Below are 18,165 nucleotides of genomic sequence, written 5' to 3' on the forward strand. Positions count from 1 at the left end.
GAAGACCAAGTAAATGACTTTTGGCTGAAATGAACTTAAAACACAATGTTAACAATTCTAAGAAGGGAAAAGGCATAGAAAGAAAGGTAGAGGTTTTTAAGGCACTAAGGAAATCTTAGATATTACAGTCGATCTGGTAAACTAATCCCAGTGAGGGAGATGCCAATGGAAGCCAGTTTTTTGCCCACTGAACAATTCTAGTTATTTTTCTCTTTCCTTCTGCTTAGACTGTGTGTTGTTGTTGTTAGGTGCCATCAAGTTGAGTACGACTCATAGTGAACCCATGAACAACAAAACTGAGCCCCATCCTATCCTGTGCCATCCTCATAATGTCTGACACACGAGACCAAGGCCGCAGTCACTGTGTCAGAGGACTGTCTAGGAGAGAGCATGTAACCTTGGGCCCCTGCTCATTTCAGTTGAGGCCACCAGCCACCTGCAGGCGCCGCTGCCCAGACCTACCGTGAGTGCCTGGATCTCCTCCTCCGCCTCGGCCGTCGTCTCCTCCAGCTCCGTCTTTGCCTGGCGAAGCTGGCTCTCCAGGGCAGCCCGGGCAGCTTGCAGTGCTGTGAGCTGGGACTCACGCTCCTGAAGGGACAGCTGCAGCTCAGTGAGCTGGCGTTTCAGCTCCAGCTTTTGCTCCTCGTGTTCCAAGCTGACCTGAGATAGAGAAACAAATGCCCTGGTGACCTTCACCAAAGAAGAGGGCCAAACCAGGATCTGCTACTCAACCAGCATCTTACCCTTGGCTCTCAGCCCCCAGTGAAGGGCAAAGAAAAAATACAATTGGTGTGGCTTCTGTGACTCTCGTAAATCGACAGGAGTGAGAACATATAAGAGGCTGTATGTACAAACTAGCCCTCACTCACAATTTATGCATAACAAGGAATCTGGTGGGCACCTGAAAAGACAGGGAAATGATGGGCAACCCCAATAATGATTGATTTTATAAAACACAATGCATGGGAATGAGTGTATGAAACCCAATATGAATGAAGAACAGTGTAAAACACAATCTATATAAAATTTGCAAACACATCAATATAAAAATTAAAAAAGATAAAAAGGAATCTAGAGATGAAAGACTATCTCACAGTTGGAAAAAGAAAAATGAAGGCCAACCATTACCACACACTGCAGGCAAGTATTGGGAGAAGGATGGGTAATCTTTCTGTTCGACTTACAGGCTCTGAAAACCTACTAGAGGGTCAGCTATATGTTGGTTCCAACTTGACGGTAATGAGTTTGAGTGGTCAGGTGCAGTAGTCAGGGCATGTAGGAACGTAGAAGAAATAGAGCAAAGACCCAACTCATTGCTGTCAAGTCAACTGTGACTCATAGCAGCCCTCCATCACACTTTAAGGCTGCAAATTTACAAGAGGGTACAGTCCATTTTTCTTCCAAGGAGCAGATGGTGGATGCAAAACACTGACCCTTCAGTTAAGAGCATAACATGTTATTCACTATGCCCCCAGGGTCCTTAATTCTGGATCTGTGTGGTTTTCACAGACACAAACCAACCAAAGAGAAGTACAAAGAAAATTCCAGGCCAAAGGAGATACCCAGAGGTATGAAGGTAAAGGAAACCATGGCAGTCCACTTCCTTTACTTAGGAAGTACCGATAAAGTTATCTTAAGAGACTGGACACTAGCCAAGATGTCATTCCCAAAGTACAAGCCATCGTGGTTGGCCACCCTACCTGCTACCCTTCAATCCAGCTGCATATGACATATCTCTGGAGACCTGGCAGGCTCAAGTTGAGTGGCTGCCTTAAGATCCCAGCTTAAACAGGGGTATCTACTTCAGCTCAATTACCCCAACCACCAGTTGATGATTAAAGATCTTGCCTTGACTTGTTGGGCCCACACAAGATCAGCAAATGTCCAGCTGAATTTCAGGCCCACTCCTAAGCTCTCACTCATGGGAGCTGTGTTTGGCATTGGGACCCTCTTCTTCTGGCATTATGTTTTCAAAACTGACAGAGATAGAAAAGAAAACCTGATCTTGGAAGGAAAATTGGATCAAACATTTAACATCTCATATCAAGTTTGACAGTGATGACTATATGTATTATTGCGTAAATAAATCTATTCATCATTAAAAAAAAAAGACTGGACACTGTGTCAGGTAAGAGATGTCTGCAGCCTTTGGAGAGTTCAGTCCAGTAGCGACTGCCAAGAAGTGAGCGAGGAGATGTGCAGAAAAGTCTGCAGGGACACAATCCAGCTTCAGAGGGTCACAGACGGCTTCCTACAAAAGGCCACAGGCATAGGTGTGGAGAGAAGACAGACATTTGAAAGACTGAGCCTAGGGAATAAAGAAGATTCAGTCTAATTATAGAGAGGGGACAGGGAACAGAAGAAGGAGCTCCTGGGCTCATGCATTAGACAGCGACCAGAGATAACATGAGAGCTGGAGCCAGCTGGAGGACGAGAATTTCTGTTGCTCTTGAAATGCAAGGTGGCGTGCACGTGGAGAGGTCTATGGTTATGAGGGCAATGGGTTAGGAACTCAGGCGAAAGGGCCTGCAACTGGACACCTTGCACAAGTCAGTGGGAGCTGAAGCCATGGATACAATCTCCCTTGAGACACGATGACAATGACATAATAGCAGAATGCAGGGATTTCCTCTTCAAACAACTCAATAATCAGAGTATTACTACTACCTCCCTTTTACTGATAAGCAAACTGTGCTGCCGACAGATGAAGAAGCTGAGCCAAGATCACACAGCTAAGAAGGGCAAGGCTGGCTTTCCAACTTAAGCAGTTTCTGCTTGTGAGCACGGTGCCTTGCAGGCTTAATTAAAATGCCAGCCGTCAGACAAAGATGGAACTCTTCTGGTCTGAAATACCTGACGCCTCCAGGGTGGGTGGCAGCACGCAACAGAGGGAGACTGGGAAGCTGTAAAATGAAAAGGGAGCCCAGGAGTCCTGCATGTTTGTAACTCACAGTCTGCTGAAGTAGTGCCCACAGAGAGAAAACCCAGGGTCCTACAAGGTGATCAAGGCTGGGCACATGGCCGCAGTGCTTAACCTTGATGACAGCATGCAGGGAAAGAGAGATAGGCTACTTTGACACACTGAAAGCTGAACCCCAGCACTCCCAGGGAGAAGGCACAGCCCTGAGCCTCTAAGCAGGCACTTTTAGATTCTTCTAACCATGGGGGGCTGACTGTATGGAGCCCAGAAAAAAAAAGCATGCTTCACCTGGAGCATTTAAATCACCCAGCTGTTTGCGCAAGCTGTTTGAGCAACTCTCACAAGAGAGAGTATAAACTGGTCACTGGTCAAGCACTAAAGAAAGCCAGAACCTTAGTTGTTTAGAATTACACCCTCAAGGCTGATGCTATGCACATACTCCTGGTTAAAACTTGCCCACTAGTGAAAAACCAGAGCCGAAATGATCAAATTACGTAAGGCTTTGGGACAGCTCAGAATAGCTCTCAAACTCTACTGAGGTTAAGAATCACCTGGGATAATCGTCCTCCACCCCAGCCCAGGTGGGCTTCAATAATATGCGCAGTAGTCCTGATTCAGGCTGTGGAAGGCAGGGGTGGTCCACACCTTGAGAAGCCTTGGAAGGCAGAGGATAATGGGGTGTTTTCTGTCCCTTGGAGAGCTGGCTTCATTATAATGCTGCACAACATGAGCACCTCCCAAGGTTTAGTCCTCAGGGTTCCGGCTGCTTATCAGGCTTTCCTCTAAGAGGCAGCAGCTGTTCTTGAAAGGATTCTGTCATGGATAGCGAGCACCTGGTCTGCAGGACGCCCCAGGAGTTCGCCTGAGCACGACTTCTGTTTCTGCAAGTGCCTCTAAGTCACCCTTAGCCGGAGGGCCCCAAGATCATGGACCGAGTCTGTCCTGTCCACAGTTGTACACCCCGCCCACTAACTGGCACACAGTGCACATTTAGAAACTGCACAGCTGGTGAGCTGTATGAATGCTATTCCAATGGCTTCTATGAGCCCCAACAAGTCCACAACCAGATGTGTAGTGTTTTTATCTCCAAATCCTGCTGTCCCTTTCCAGCCTCCTTATTTCTATTATGGGAACCACCGTCCCTCGCAGTCATCCAAACCTAAACTCTGGTTTGATCTCTTAACCTCCCCTTGTCGCTATGAGACCTGCACCACTGGCTGGAGCCACAGCTGGCAACCAGCACAGTGCTAAACACACTCTGTGTGTCACATCTCGATGAAAAGGAACTTGCTCTGTCCCCGTTTAACAGATGTGCCGGCTTAAATAACCCTCACAAGACCCCATCAGGGAGCAGCTCCCTTACCGTCACCACTTTCTAGATGAGTAAACTGAGGCACATGAGATTGGACCATCTATGAGTTTATAGAAACAGAAAGTGGAGGCAGAGCTCTAACTCAGATCTGAGCAGCTCGGCCTGGGCTCTGAGACCTCCCGCTCACCTCCCTCAGCCGGGTCTCCAGCTCCAGCAGCCGGTTCTTGTCGCTGTGGTCCTGGTGGCTGATTTTTTCCAGCTGCTCCTCCAGCTTGCGGTTCTGGGCCTCCAACTTCCCAGCCTGTGTTTCCAGGTAAAACTTCTGTTGCCTGAGCTCTGAAATCATCTCTTCCTGAGCCTTCCTGGTGGGGGAGGTGGGGGGTGGGGGTGGGGTCCAAACAAAAACATAGTCTCCTTAGAGGGGAGGGAGCATATCTGATCAGGAGGATAGACCTAAACTGAGTGGACGAACTGTTCTGTTTAAGGGGGCCATGGTCACAACTGGGTTAGTGCTAACTGATCTGGCCTCATTTATGTGATCTCACGATCCCAGCACTGGAAACCTAGAGCCATACAGACTATTAGTAACTTGGAGTCCCTCACCCAAGGGGAGAGTTTATACAGAATAGGGGCAGGGTTTTCAGAGAGAGGAATACTTCACTCCTTTGGTGGATGTTTTTCCTTTGGAGAGTCTAGACAGGAGAGCAGAAGAGGATAGCCATGGGGTGTCAGGAGCTTAGAGACCCAACCTCATTAACTTAGGAAGGTGGGCCCCAGGGAAGGAGCTTCGAGGAGGAAGGGCACTATCCTCCTAGATCTCTGAAGAGCCCCTTCAGCTCACTAACAGCCGCCTCAGAAGCACCAAAATTGAGAACCAAAGTGAAAGACAAAAAAACCCAGCTGACCGATGTGGTTTAAATTAAGATGGGAATGTTCTGGAAAATCTGTGAAGAGCGGAAATCCAAGGGAGTTTTTACAAAAAAAATTAAAAAAATAAAAAATCTGGAGATGGTAATTCTTTGAGGGGAAAAGATGAAGATCAAAGTACTTCTGGAAAGAAAAATTATCTGATACTGGTTGCTGAACCCCAACCCCCCTCCCCCATTAGGGCCTCATCTAATGACTATGAGATCAGTGGCTCAACTAGGTGAAAATAAGCTCACCTCTGACTAATTATGGGAGGCAAGTCTAGGAAACAAGGCCTGGAGCATTCCAGAAGCAAGCTATAAATAGCCTCATTAGAGAGATCAAAACACTCTGTAATCTGATGGTAATTTAAGCCACTTAAACTCAAAAAAAAAAAGAATTCTTAAGACTACTTAGAAGAGGCCAAAATTCCATAAGGGTAGTGAGGTAGGCTGAACTACAGACGTACAGATGTAATTAAATCTGCTTCCGCCCTATCTAGCAGGAGGAGAATAGAGTTTATGCCCCAGGAGAAAAGACCAGGTTGTAATAATGAAGCCAGTTAGAATGTGAAAACTTACATGTTCCTCTGGGTGAAAAGACTGCTGTTGGCTGCAAGCTTATTGGCTTCGGAAAGTTCCACAATTCTCTGCTCCAAGGATCGGATCTTGGAATCCATGGCATTGATCATCTGAAACACAGGGTTCCTATTAAAACTCACGCACAGAAAGGTATACCAGAACGGACACAAATGTGGACCAGGGTTAAAGTCATATCTGAAACACAAGCAATTTGGCCACTGGTAACGGGGAAGCCTCAGTCTTCATCATGAGGGTCCTAACTCTCCAAAGATCTGCATCTAGACCCTGTAATTACAGCTCAAACAGATGGTATTAGCTAAGTGGCTCCATTAAAAACACACAGAAGAGACTATCTGGATCTCCACAGAGCCCCCTGTGTAATATGTATGCACGTGGCCTGAGCCCCCAATAAGCCATCAGCAACCTTGCATTTAATCATCACTCAAAGCTGTCATTTTCCGAGTTACTCCTTCGCACCCAGCCACTGCTGTCCTAGATTCCCCACATCAAAGTGTCCCCAACTGCTCGAATCCCAAGAACTACGAGGAGTGCTGGTTCCACTGCAATTTCCCAAGACTCTCCCTCAGGGATTCTGATAGGAAGAGTCCCCTAGTGATCAGAGAAGCAGATTAACAAGCACAGCAGGTGACTCTAAGGAGTAATCAGTCTGTGAAGCCACAGGCCACATGGCTTCAAAAAAGGAGAGAAAGACAATCCCCAAGCAAAAGGGTGACCGATGAGGGAGGAAAGGGCCACTGGGCAGCTCCGGGCAGATCAGCATGAGTTCTTGAAGAAGGGCATGCGAGGATATTCTCACCCTGAACCACCCACACCACTGCTGCAGAAGAGAAAGCCCCTTCAAAGAGACTTCTGATATCCACAAACTCCCTGGTGGTGAACAGGAAGAGTAACTCGCCAGAAAAAATGGCACCTTGTATGGCACATGGTTCTTGGTGTGTTTCAAAGCCCCTCTTTGGAAATCTAGCTTCGTGGTTTTCTATACCTACCGCCTTCTGCTCACTGAGGATTTTGCCTTTCTCATGGGCTTCCTCTTCGTGTCTCTGCATCAGATTTTCCAGGGTCTCCTTATCAGCCAGGTCCTTCTTTATCTGACTGTCCAATACCTATGAGAAACAAAAGAGGAGGTTAATGTCCTGAGGAGCAAAGCTCAACAGGGAAGACAGAACAGAGACACTTGGGAAGGGTCTTGCTGATGATGAGAGGAGGGAGGAGGCATGAGGAGGTCAGTGTCCCCATCAGGGGGCAAGGAGAGGGACTGGACATCTGTTTAGCAACCAGGATGAGCTACAGAGGCCAAAGATGAACATCAAATGCCAGATGTGAACTAAGAACGCATTTCATAAAAGCAGGGGCCAAAAACAAAACAAAAAAACCTGCTTCAGGTATGTTCAAAATGGAAGTGAACTCCAGGATAAGGGTGAACAAAATTAACAAAAAACCCCACCAAACAAACCCCAAACAATCTCCTTAAAGATCTAGAGAATAAAGTTCTCATATTTGTAGATATTATCCATGAGCGTCCTTTTCTCAGCCAATGCACCAGTTTGATTCAGAGCATACCTCACTCTTAAGTTGGCCAAAATTAATTCTAGATACCCTGGGGTTTGTGTGCAGAGGGAAAGAAAGCTGGAGACTGAGGAGGACTGTATCGTCCAGGCCAGTGCTCCAAAACAGCTGAGGCAAGAGGGGTTTGCCCAGAAACAAAATAGAAAAGACAGCCAATGGACAGAAAAGACAGCATAAAAGAGGAATAAAAAATGGCCCTCTTCCTCTGTCCAGCTGTGGGGGAGAAAGTTACTCAGCAGAGGAACCTTTCCCAAGGGAAGGGAAACATGTGTTTTAAGAACTACAAAATCTACTGTAAGCACCTACTGTTCCCAAGAGAGGGGGAAAAAAGAAAACTGCAATGGTGTCATCATCCCCTGGCTTGATCTAATGTTCTACCAGGCACATACAGTCCTACTATTTGCCAAAACAGCAAGTGGGGCGGGAGGTGGGGGAGGTAAGAAAGTAAAAAAACATAACATAAAAGACATAACTTGCCCAAGCCTTTGACTATAATCCTATGTTTCTGATCACAGAGCATCCAGTCTGTTCTTCCAAGGGACATCAGCCGCATCAAGGGCAACAGGGAATAAAGCAAAAAGCAGCAGGGTCACTGAGGGGGACTCAGAATCTGTTTCTATGACAATGTCTATTGTGAGGAGGCCTTCAGAGTTTTTCCCTAAAAAAGAGCCAGCTAGCAAGGAGGGGTCCATAGGATGAAGAAAGAAAGAGCAGAGACTTAAAAGAGGGCTTTAAACTAGAACCAACTGATGAGGGGGAAAATAGGAAAAGGAGTTGGTGGAGAAGAACAAAAGGTGGAGAACAGGGTCATGAGGCAGGAAGCCGCTCAATAGGCCGAGTGGCCCACTCGCCTGGATGTCACGGCGTGAATCTAAAATTATGAGCAAGAAAGACAGGATCTAGGATACAATCATAATTCTCATGAAAACAGCCTTGTAAGAGGCCAGAGCAGGACACACAAAGCAGAGGAGACTAAAAAGAAATGGTTTCATAAAGAGTCCAACAGAGAAAACAGAAGAGAACAGATCTCTAACAGATTCTCTAACCTTTTCTGGGATCTAGAAACTCAAACTTCATTCCATCTAGAAGGGAGCAGAGACCACCTAACACCTACACTGAATAGCATTTTATGGTTCTTGTTGTTTTTAAAAAGAGGCATCAGAACAATGAAATACATCTCACAGTGACTCAAAATAAGACCTCAACTGTTGTGGAATGTTGGGGAGGAAGGAAGGGTCTCTGGCCAGGACAGATCGCCTAAGCTCTAGATAAGTGCAAGCCTCCCAATGGCCTTTAATACGGGGTAGAGAAAGCTCCCCTGTGTTTGGCGATACAGGCTTGAGAAAGCTCGCCACCTGGGAAGACGGCTGCCACGTCTGTTGAGCTGGGAGTGGTCCGCACAAGGCTGAGGTTCTCCTGACCAATCCACATGTCCCACGTCTGTAAGCCCACCCTACCCTGCCTTCCTGTTTATATAAGTGCAGTGCAGTCCCAATAAAATTGAGCTGGATTAACTCTCTGATCCTCTCCTGGAGTGATGTGTCTCAGTCATGCTTATTCCCATCAGGGTGTTGCTGTCAAGTTGCCAGCAAACTGACAGTGACACTCAACTTTGACAGCGATGGACACTAACAGGAGATAAGTGTGCACACAAGAGGCAGGCCTCTATCAAGAATGTACACACTGCAGTCTTGATAGGTTAAGGCTTAAGTGGTAGAAGGATGAATAAGAAGATACTCATAAGAAGATGAAAGAGAAGGGGAGGAGGAGAAAGAGGAAGGAGCCGAATCCACTGTAGATAATCTTAAATTAATCCAAGGCAGAACACAGCTTCTTGCAATAAAGTCAACAGTGTCACCAAAATCATAGAATAAATTTTACTATGGGTTTTATATATATATCATGCAAAGCAATTACTAAAGTGATTGGTAATCAACATTTAAAATGTTTTAAAATAGGTGCTCAGGCTAAACACTTCTGAGGTCATTTCTGGATTACCTGCCTATTCTTCCAAAAGTAAACTGGAGCAAAGCAGAAAGGTGCCAGGGCAGTAATGGTGGTGGTGGAGCATGAATATACTGCTTGGGGCCCTATGACGAGGAAGCAGTCAATTCTTTGAGAATAGCAACCATTAGGAAAATGCAAAGCTTCCTCACTGTCTGATTGTTCAAGCACATAAAAATGAGATAAAGGCTGATTAGTTCCAAATCATAATGAAACTATAATGTGATTTAAAAGGAAACTAAAAGACTGGCATCCATTTCTGGGAATCTGTTGGGTTACATTATTTAGACCAGCTTTCTTTCTGTAAAGGATTAAAAATACAAGAGGGAAAAATGGGGTAAAGGGCACAAAGATGGTTTTAACGTGAGGAATTTGACACACTAAATGTGAACGCCAGTTTTGACAGCCTCATAAAGAGGAAAGAGAGGCAAAAAGCCACCCCAGAGCCATTCCTCAAAATGACCACGTATTTATATTTTCATCTGAGGCCTCAAAGAATTTCCACTAGTAATTTTCCCAAGTAAAGAGCAGTTTTACAGAACACATGCACAGACACGGACCATACAGATCATAATAACCCAGTTTAAAGAAATTCAAGACAAGTTTTAAAGTGACTGTAAGAAAAAAAATTCTCTTAAATAACCTAGGAACTTGGAGGTAGGGGAACAAATAAAACATCCATGAAGAGAAGCACAGTAAGTAGAAACTGCCTGGTTTGGTTTAATCCATAATTAGATACAGTTAAATATGAAGCTTGGAAGCAGGAGTGGCATCCACTTCCTAAATAACATGACTGTGGAAACCCTATGAACTTTGAATGTGTTGATAGTTGTAGAGGGGCTTCGAGCCTCTTGTTCTTGGGGTCGCTATGAGTTGTGCTCGACTTGAAGGCAATCAACAACAAGAACTAAATACTAAACACAACTTAGTACTAAACTAAAAAGTTAGAAGAAGTTACCAAGCAAGACATTAAAAAAAAAAAGGAAAATATTTTAAAAGGATAGACTGAAACTATGCCTAAAGAATAGAATGGAGCACATGTCTAATTAAATTTTCAAGAGAAAAAGAGAGATGAAGGAAAAGGCAATATTTGAGATATAATATCCAATAATTTTCTAGGATAGTGGAAAAAAACCCCTATTTTAAAAGTCTACCAAAAATCAAATAGGATAAATAAGAAATCCATATGTAGACACATCACAGTAAAGCTGCAGAGAGACAAAAGGAAAAAATTTTCAAGCAGCCAGAGAAAAAACCAGATTGATTAGTTTTGAAGAACAACTATAGTTAGACCAACAGCAGATTTCTCAATAGCAATAATGAAAGTCAAAGTCGATGGAAGTAGCTACATAGCATCTATAAGTAAACAACAACCAATCTAGTAGCCTGTCTCTAGGCTAGTCATAATATCTTTGCAGAATGAGGGTGAAATAAAGTCTTTTTTCAGATGAAATAAATGGCATTCTTGCCATCAATACAGTGTCACTAAAAAAACAAAAACAAAACAAACCACAAAAAAACATTTCAAGGCCATAATTTTAAAAGGAAAGAAATCCAGGTCTGAGTATATTGAAGAAAACATAAAAGCAAAAGGTGTGGTGACTATGTTATTGTTATAAGGTGCTGCTGAGTTGAGTATGACTCATAGCAACCCTATGAACAAAAGATCTGAATCCTGTTCCATCCTGTGCCATCCTCACACTTCCAGACACACAAGAGCCTAAAGCAGCAGTAATTATGTCAATCCACCTGGCTGAGGGGCTTCCTCTCCTTCACTGACGCCCCCCCTTGCTTCCCAACATCATGTCCTTCTCCAAGGAACAAACCCTCCTAGAAACATGCCCCAAGTATGTGAGGTAAAGCCTCATCATTCTTCTCTCCAAAGAGCACTCCGGCTGCACCCTCTCCAAGACACATCTAAATTTAAATTGCCATTGACTGAATGACAGTGATGTTTAAAACAATGTTAATACTGAGTGATCAAGTTTATTGACTTTCTAGAAAAGTATTCTTTTATTTTATTTTATTGTTTTTGTGTGAGTGTACCATCAAATCAGATCTGACTGGTACAGGAGGAGATTGTCCCTACTTCCCCGGCAGAGCATCTGGTGGATTCGAACCGTGCGCCTCTGGGATTGTAGTTGCAGCTCCTTACCACTAGGCCACCAGAGCTCCCCAAAAGTATTCTTTTTTAACTTCAAATACTCAAACCTTTATAGGGATCCACTCTTAACACCTCCCATAGTGGACGGAGGATAACGTCTATTCCACAGAGTCCTCTGATCTAGGACAAAGTGGCTAAAAGTACCCAGGAAGAGGAGAGACTACATGGTGCCAGAAGATGCCAGGGGAGATGAGAAAGTGTCTTTACTTTTATTTTTTCCTCGTAGTGCTGCTCTTTCTGTTTCAGGTGCACTTCCAGGTGCTGGGCTGAGACCTGGGCCTCCCGGTGCTTCTCCTCCAGCTCCTGGACACAAAGGAACAGAGTGTCAGGTATGCAAAGGGACGAACATAACCAAAGCATGTTACACAATCACAGGAGACATGGCTTTGGTACAGGCAGCACAGGTAACAGGCATCTGTTCCTCCATTACTATTCCTAAGGCTCTTGTGAAGGTAACCAAAACCGAGCCTTGGCCTTCAGGGTTTCCAAGTTCAAGTGTTCACATACACAGATATACCTGGTGGACTAGGGTCAAAAAAATGCATCCGTCTGACCAAGTCGAGCAAAGACAACTCTTCACCTTTGCATAGAGAAGTGAGAGTAACTTGGCAGTATTTGAAAATTTGCTACAGCACAATGCCTCTGACCACTATCTTGAGTCTCAGCCCATTTTCACTGGTATGATAGCTTTAAGTAAGAAAAGTCATTGATCAAAAAAAGTCCCATTTTGTATATTTCCTTGTTAACAAAATTATTGCTCAAGAACCCTAGCTAAGAAGGAAAACTAATGATAGATCTTCAACACTTCAACTTTTAAATGATTATTTTAACTGACTGGTACGTGGATTATGGGACTATCTGGATATGTTTACAATGACAAAGTAGAGCACAGAATACACTGATAATGATATAAAAACATGCAAAAATATTAACAATGAGAAGGAGCTGGAATAATATAAACAACTCAAATTTAATGTTCTCTTAATTGTCTCACTGCAGAGTTTTCCTCTTTTAAACAGAATGATAGTTTATTTGAAAATGATATCAATTCATTTGCCAATGTATTATAAACGGATCTTATAAAAGACAGCATCCCGTTCACTGAAGCATTCTCTCAAGGCACAGATATCCACATCTGCATTAATTCTTGGGAGTCTGGACCCATTAGTTAATTACTAATATCAAAAGTCATTACTCTGAGTTTTCATCTCTTGAAGCTATTATGAAATTTTTCTTTGAGTTAGAAGCAATTATGAGGATTCTGAGGAATGAGAAAATGATACAGGATACATTCATAAAATGGGGGTGGGGGAGTGTGCTCAGATTCACATACACATAAAATGCCAGTGATTAAGCTTTTGAAACTGTAAAGTGTGCAATCACTGACTCTGCTTTCGGTGCCATTAGAATGTTCAATCTTAAGACCAGGTGCACAAGACCGACTGCAATCTCACAGATGTGATCCTGAAAAGCTGAACGTAAACAGGATTTTAATTAATAAAAACATATTTTAAGGGCTTGATGGGCCCTCACAAAAGGATCCCCTTCCAAAAGCTGCTTTGGTGAAAGCAAAAGATTTTGCTATAATGAGGGCCCACTGCCAGTTTTGAAACGTCTTATCATAATAGTAAATACTTTAAAGCAAATGACATTTTTGGATCGGTTTTCAAAGCATCACCATTACATAACACTAGCAAGGACCATTCTGTGTCCATGGCCTAGATACGGCAGAACCTGTGTGGAGGGTTCTTGAGCAAATAAATGAAGTCGCACCCACAAAGGCATGCAGGCAGGTGGCAAGATCAGAGCTAGAGAAGGAAATGGCTTACATCCCCCCACACCCTCAAGCTAGAGATTATTTGATACTCATCTTTTCTTATTTTCATTCCTCCTAAGATAGAAGGGGAATGGAAATCAGAATCTAAAAATAGGTCAGAACTCAAGACACCTGAGGATGGCAATTGTTAAGACCAAATTACCCGACTATCTATTTATGATGGGAGTTTCCAGTACAGAACCCAAGAACACAGGACTCCATTTTATTGCAAGCTAGCCTTTGGAAAGGCAGGTATTCTAAAATCTGACTTAGTCGTCGTTTGATATTTTTTGTTGTTGTTGTCATTCTTTTAACATATCTTTTCTACAGATGTGTATATAAATGTGTGTGTGTGTGTGTGTGTGTGTGTGTATTTGATCCATTCTTCAGTTCTGTTGTGCAAACACTGCTTTGCTGACTGCCACATTTCCAGCTCCTAGAACAGTGCCTGGCACATAGTAGAAGCTCATTAAATATTTGTTGAATGAATGAATGAACACATCACCATTAAACAGAGAAACGTCTGGAAACCACAGGACTTGACTGCTTCATTTGGTCCAAGCAAGGGATAGTGGCATCTAATGTCACTCACGATATGCTTCACACACTTGTCAAGAGCCAAGAGAAACGTGGATGATGGCACGAGAGAACAGAAAAGGTAGACTAACAGTCACATGTGCTTTGGTGTGCAGACATATAAATACTTATACCATATAAAGACAGTTCGTCACAGCAAAGCAACAGAAGTAATTTCTCTTTGACCTGTTTGTTCAAGAGCATTCCATGTATTTGTGAATATATACAAAACATAGAAACGTTAGTGGTTTTTCTTCTATGCAGATTAAGTATATGCCTAGAAGTTGGCCATTCCTGGGCTCAAATAGTTTCTGGTGACACATCCCCAGACTGGCGAGAGGAGAGATGTAGTGATCTTGACTCCTTATGGTGGAGAAGAACAGACCAGACTTTCGTTTCTCCTGGGAGATCGGGGGCGGAGTTTATAAAGAGTATAAGCTATTTTAAATCTTTCAAATTTCTGGCTATTGGACTAAGAGCTAGGGGAAGTCCTTCAAGGTTCACCTGCCTTTCCACCTTGGCAGGGGTGGAACTTAACACCTTGGCAAGCACCATCCGAGCCTTCTTCGCTCAAGTTAATTTGGTCATCATCAGAGTCTAAAACAGAACCACGATGATTACAAACCTAAAAAAAGATCTGCTACATCTAAGGAAATTGTGGGGGGAAGAAAAAATTAAATAACCAACTGTAGCAGAGAAAGTGAGTGGGTGAACATGGATCTATGACAAATACTACTCTGAGAAAAACAATTCTGTATGACTCATTCTTTCTCTTCTAAAAGCAAGAATCTGAGCTTTGGTCTTAAAAGGTCTAAATTCCTCCAGTTTTTTCCTTTAAATTGGCAGCACGAAGTTAATGACCACGTGAGGCTCTGCTGAGAAAAGTATGCAACGGGCTTGTAAAAACACCTCCAAAAAGACAGTAGCACACACGTTCAGATTTTAAAACGCCAGGAGCAAAAGGTCGTACTGATGTACTTGCTACCAGCTCTGAAACGGCTAGTGTCGGTTATTCATACTATTTCTATGGCATGGCGTTCATTCATTGAGACCATCTCTCTTAATTAACCTATGTGGTGATACCTCCCCATCACGGTACTTAAATTCTTCAAGTTCACCCCCTTCCCTTCGCAACCACTAGCCTGTTATCTTTTAACTCATTTTAACTTTGGTTCCTGCTCACCAGAATTTTATCAGCCATCTGCTGGATCTGTTGGGATTTTGTCTGGATGTCATCCTTCAGTCTGTTTTCTCTACGCTCCACGGTCTCTAGCCTCTTTACCTTGTTCTCCAGAGAATGGCGGCGTTCCTGTAGATCGTGAATCAATCAGAGAGTTTTAATGGAGTAGCTGCTATGGGCACAACGCCTACACCGAGGGAAAGAGCCCTCAAGAAGCAGGCCCTCAAGTCAGGAGAAGTCATGGGCCCCCGAAGCGACGGCGAAGAGGACAAGACGCTAAGTTCAAGTGCTCAGTTGTGTCCGCTACAAGAGTGCATTCATTCATTCAAATATTTACCAAGCACCTACTATCTGCAAAGTACCACACTAGGCATCATGGAAAATTCAGAGGAAGAATTCCTGCCCTTGGAAAAGATAAGACAAACACAAATAAACAGGTTAGAAGAGGGAAGGAGCATAAAAGAAATGCATACATACATATATACGAGGTACTATGAATGGTTACAGGCAGGAAGACAGGACTTTTAACAAAACACTTGAGCAGGTGCGTCACAGGGTTGTGAGCTATGGAGGAGGTAGGGTTTGCAAGGTGGGAGTGGAGACGAGGATGTTTTAGATCAAAGGTGGGGAATTATGAGAAACACAGAGGGATCAACAGTTGGAGAAGGCACCAAGTCAAGTCTAGAATGCCTGCAATACTCCAGGGAAGTGTGCAGGTAAAAGGGTGGCACCTGTAGGTCAAATTATTGAGAGTTTCATGCATCAAGCACCTAAGATATACGAAACATTGGCAGCTTTGTGATGAGGCAGAGCGAGGGTTCTGAGGAGCCCTGGGCTTCAGGTCCATGAATCTTAGGTTGTGTGAGTGATCTGGGAGGAAGAAGGTGCTGAAGAAGATCAAGAGATGATTACGTTTACTCATTTGAGAGGCAGAGGACGTTGACCATGAAATGTCAAACAGGTTTGCATGAGGGGGACAGTATAACTGTACCCATAGGGATGAATGGCTCCTTGAATAGAAGAGCCCAAAGAAAAATACACGGCACCAAGGCTCTGAACTTGGGATGATTAGAAGGTGGCCCTGGTGGGAATGAGGAAATTGAGAAGGACAGCCAATGGAGAAGATGTCGAGTTCCCGCAGTGGAGGCAACTCCTTGGATGTCAGGGAGCAATGTGAAATTTGGGAGTTAAATGGAGATGGAGGTGGCCCCAGAGAGACATGTACAAGTAGGTTCACACCAACACTGTGACACAGAAAACAGAAGGGTCATCAGCAGGAGGATAGTTCATCAGCCATGGAACATCCAACACCAAGGAGGGAGGAATAAAGGAGGAATGTCACTTTCCTACTATTTTCTTCAGTATTGTGTATGTTTTTCCATAATGAGAAAACATTTGTGTACTTCCTAGATAATTATGTAAATGATTTCAACAACAACAATAACAACAACAACAACAACAACAACAACAAAGAATCTGCGGGACAGAAGAGGCCCCAAACTATAGATTTGGGAGTTGTCAACGCACAGGCAACAGGAGACGCTTTGGAAATCCATACATTATTAACACCATGGTGCAAGGGCAGGAGAAACGGGTACAGAGAAAAGGAGGAGGAAAACTCAGAGGCGGAGTTACATTCAACCTAGATAAATGCTAAGTTATTCCAGATTAGTGAGGAGGTCAGAGGAAAACAAATGGAAAGAAGATGCTTTCACTGAAACTTCTTTCTCCATGAAGCTGCTGTGACAAACTGTCCCTCTTCGGGGAAAGCATTTCCACAACTCCTGGGTTTCAAGGGGATTTGCAGAGGGGAGAACAACTGGGTCGGAAGTGATGACTTTGCTGTTTCTTTTCCCTGGTACAGCCAGAGGCTGGTCACAGGGGTCACAGGTGAGTCTGCTGCGGGCCGGAGGCCCCCTGCTCACCTCAGCTTCCACCAGCTTCTTTTTGATGCCCTCGGAAGAATCCTCTCGGTTCTGCAGCTTCTCCAGCTCCCGCTCTGCTCGCTCCTTTGCCTGGCGGATGTTCTGAAGGAGCTCGGTGGCCTCTGTACTGGCCTTTACAGCCTAGAATGACAAAAGGAATAAGAGAAAGAGAGAGAGAGAGAGAGAGACAGCCAAACTTCCAAGTATAAAAAAAATGAGGATACACTAGGTAGAAAAAAACCACTGACCATTATATGGTCTGTCCATTTTCTCCAAAACAAGTGTTTTATTCATATTTTACCTATTCTAAGGTACACTGAGGGTGGGGTGTGTGGATCTGATGATACACACAGTGTTTTACATCCTGATGTTAGCACGGGTCTGATCATTATACATGGTAATATTCTGATCTCTCTCTCTTAGGGTAATAGTGTATTTGACAATCTTGGCCTTGAGGCAACATAAGAATTCAAGTGAAAAGGTCCACACAGTATTTGTCTACCCAGGTATTAAGGGCATTTATCTCTGAGGACTAATTTGTCCTTTATTTAATGACTTCACATGTTAATTTTCCTGTTGGGAGTCTGAACTACTCTCACACCAAGAAAACAAAATGAAAGCTGTAATTTAAACTTTTTGTAATACCTTTCAAAGGGCAAGATAGCCACAGCATTTACGGAGATTTGTGAAGGCATGGTTTTGTTTTCTGTTCATAAGCAAAGAAAAGCAGCAAATCCTTTCTAAGTTCACTGTATTTGTTTCCTTATTATTTGAGTCTTAGTTATAGCTCATATAAGCACTATAATAAAGACTTGAGTTTGAGAGCAAGAATTTTACATGATTTAAAAAATTATTTAAGAAAGTGGAAACTGCAGAATGCTCTAACTTTGAAACTAGCCCTATTCAGTATGGTAGCCACAGGGGCTCCAGAGAACTTGAAATGCGACTGGTGGGGCTAAGGAGGGAATTTTCAATCTCAATTTAACAATTAACTTATTAACATGTTGCCGCAAATGACAGCAAATGTGTTTCTAAGCATGGTCGTCAATTTAAAAAGTGCGGCAATGTGTTAAGCTGGGTAGGTTTTTAAAGTATTAGTCCATATGAAAACAATACTATTTTGGACACCAAAACCGCATAAACCCACAACCATCAAGCTGAGTCTAATAGTGACCCTCTTTACTAGGTTTCCAA

The 18,165-nt window shown here is 43.6% G+C and overlaps 1 protein-coding gene and 1 pseudogene across 2 annotated transcripts in view; one reads left to right on the forward strand and one right to left on the reverse strand.

The window, feature by feature from the left end:
- CIT (citron (rho-interacting, serine/threonine kinase 21)) overlaps positions 1 to 18,165 on the reverse strand; it is a 217,117-nt gene that overhangs the window by 59,177 nt on the left and 139,775 nt on the right. Inside the window, exons 16-22 of one of the 2 annotated variants that reach the window (XM_006890417.1) lie at positions 16,972 to 17,112; positions 15,050 to 15,175; positions 11,682 to 11,777; positions 6,727 to 6,843; positions 5,720 to 5,829; positions 4,420 to 4,594; positions 463 to 660 (exon numbers count right to left, since the gene is read on the reverse strand). In XM_006890417.1, coding sequence (XP_006890479.1) covers positions 463 to 660; positions 4,420 to 4,594; positions 5,720 to 5,829; positions 6,727 to 6,843; positions 11,682 to 11,777; positions 15,050 to 15,175; positions 16,972 to 17,112 — 963 coding nt within the window. The remainder of the gene's footprint in view (positions 1 to 462; positions 661 to 4,419; positions 4,595 to 5,719; positions 5,830 to 6,726; positions 6,844 to 11,681; positions 11,778 to 15,049; positions 15,176 to 16,971; positions 17,113 to 18,165) is intronic. The other variant, XM_006890418.1, reaches the window with a different exon arrangement.
- On the forward strand, positions 1,658 to 2,053 carry LOC102855648 (annotated as a pseudogene).

The sequence above is a fragment of the Elephantulus edwardii genome, unplaced genomic scaffold (assembly GCF_000299155.1).
Source record: "Elephantulus edwardii isolate Elephantulus edwardi_28Jun2011 unplaced genomic scaffold, EleEdw1.0 scaffold00089, whole genome shotgun sequence".
NCBI classification, from domain to species: domain Eukaryota; kingdom Metazoa; phylum Chordata; class Mammalia; order Macroscelidea; family Macroscelididae; genus Elephantulus; species Elephantulus edwardii.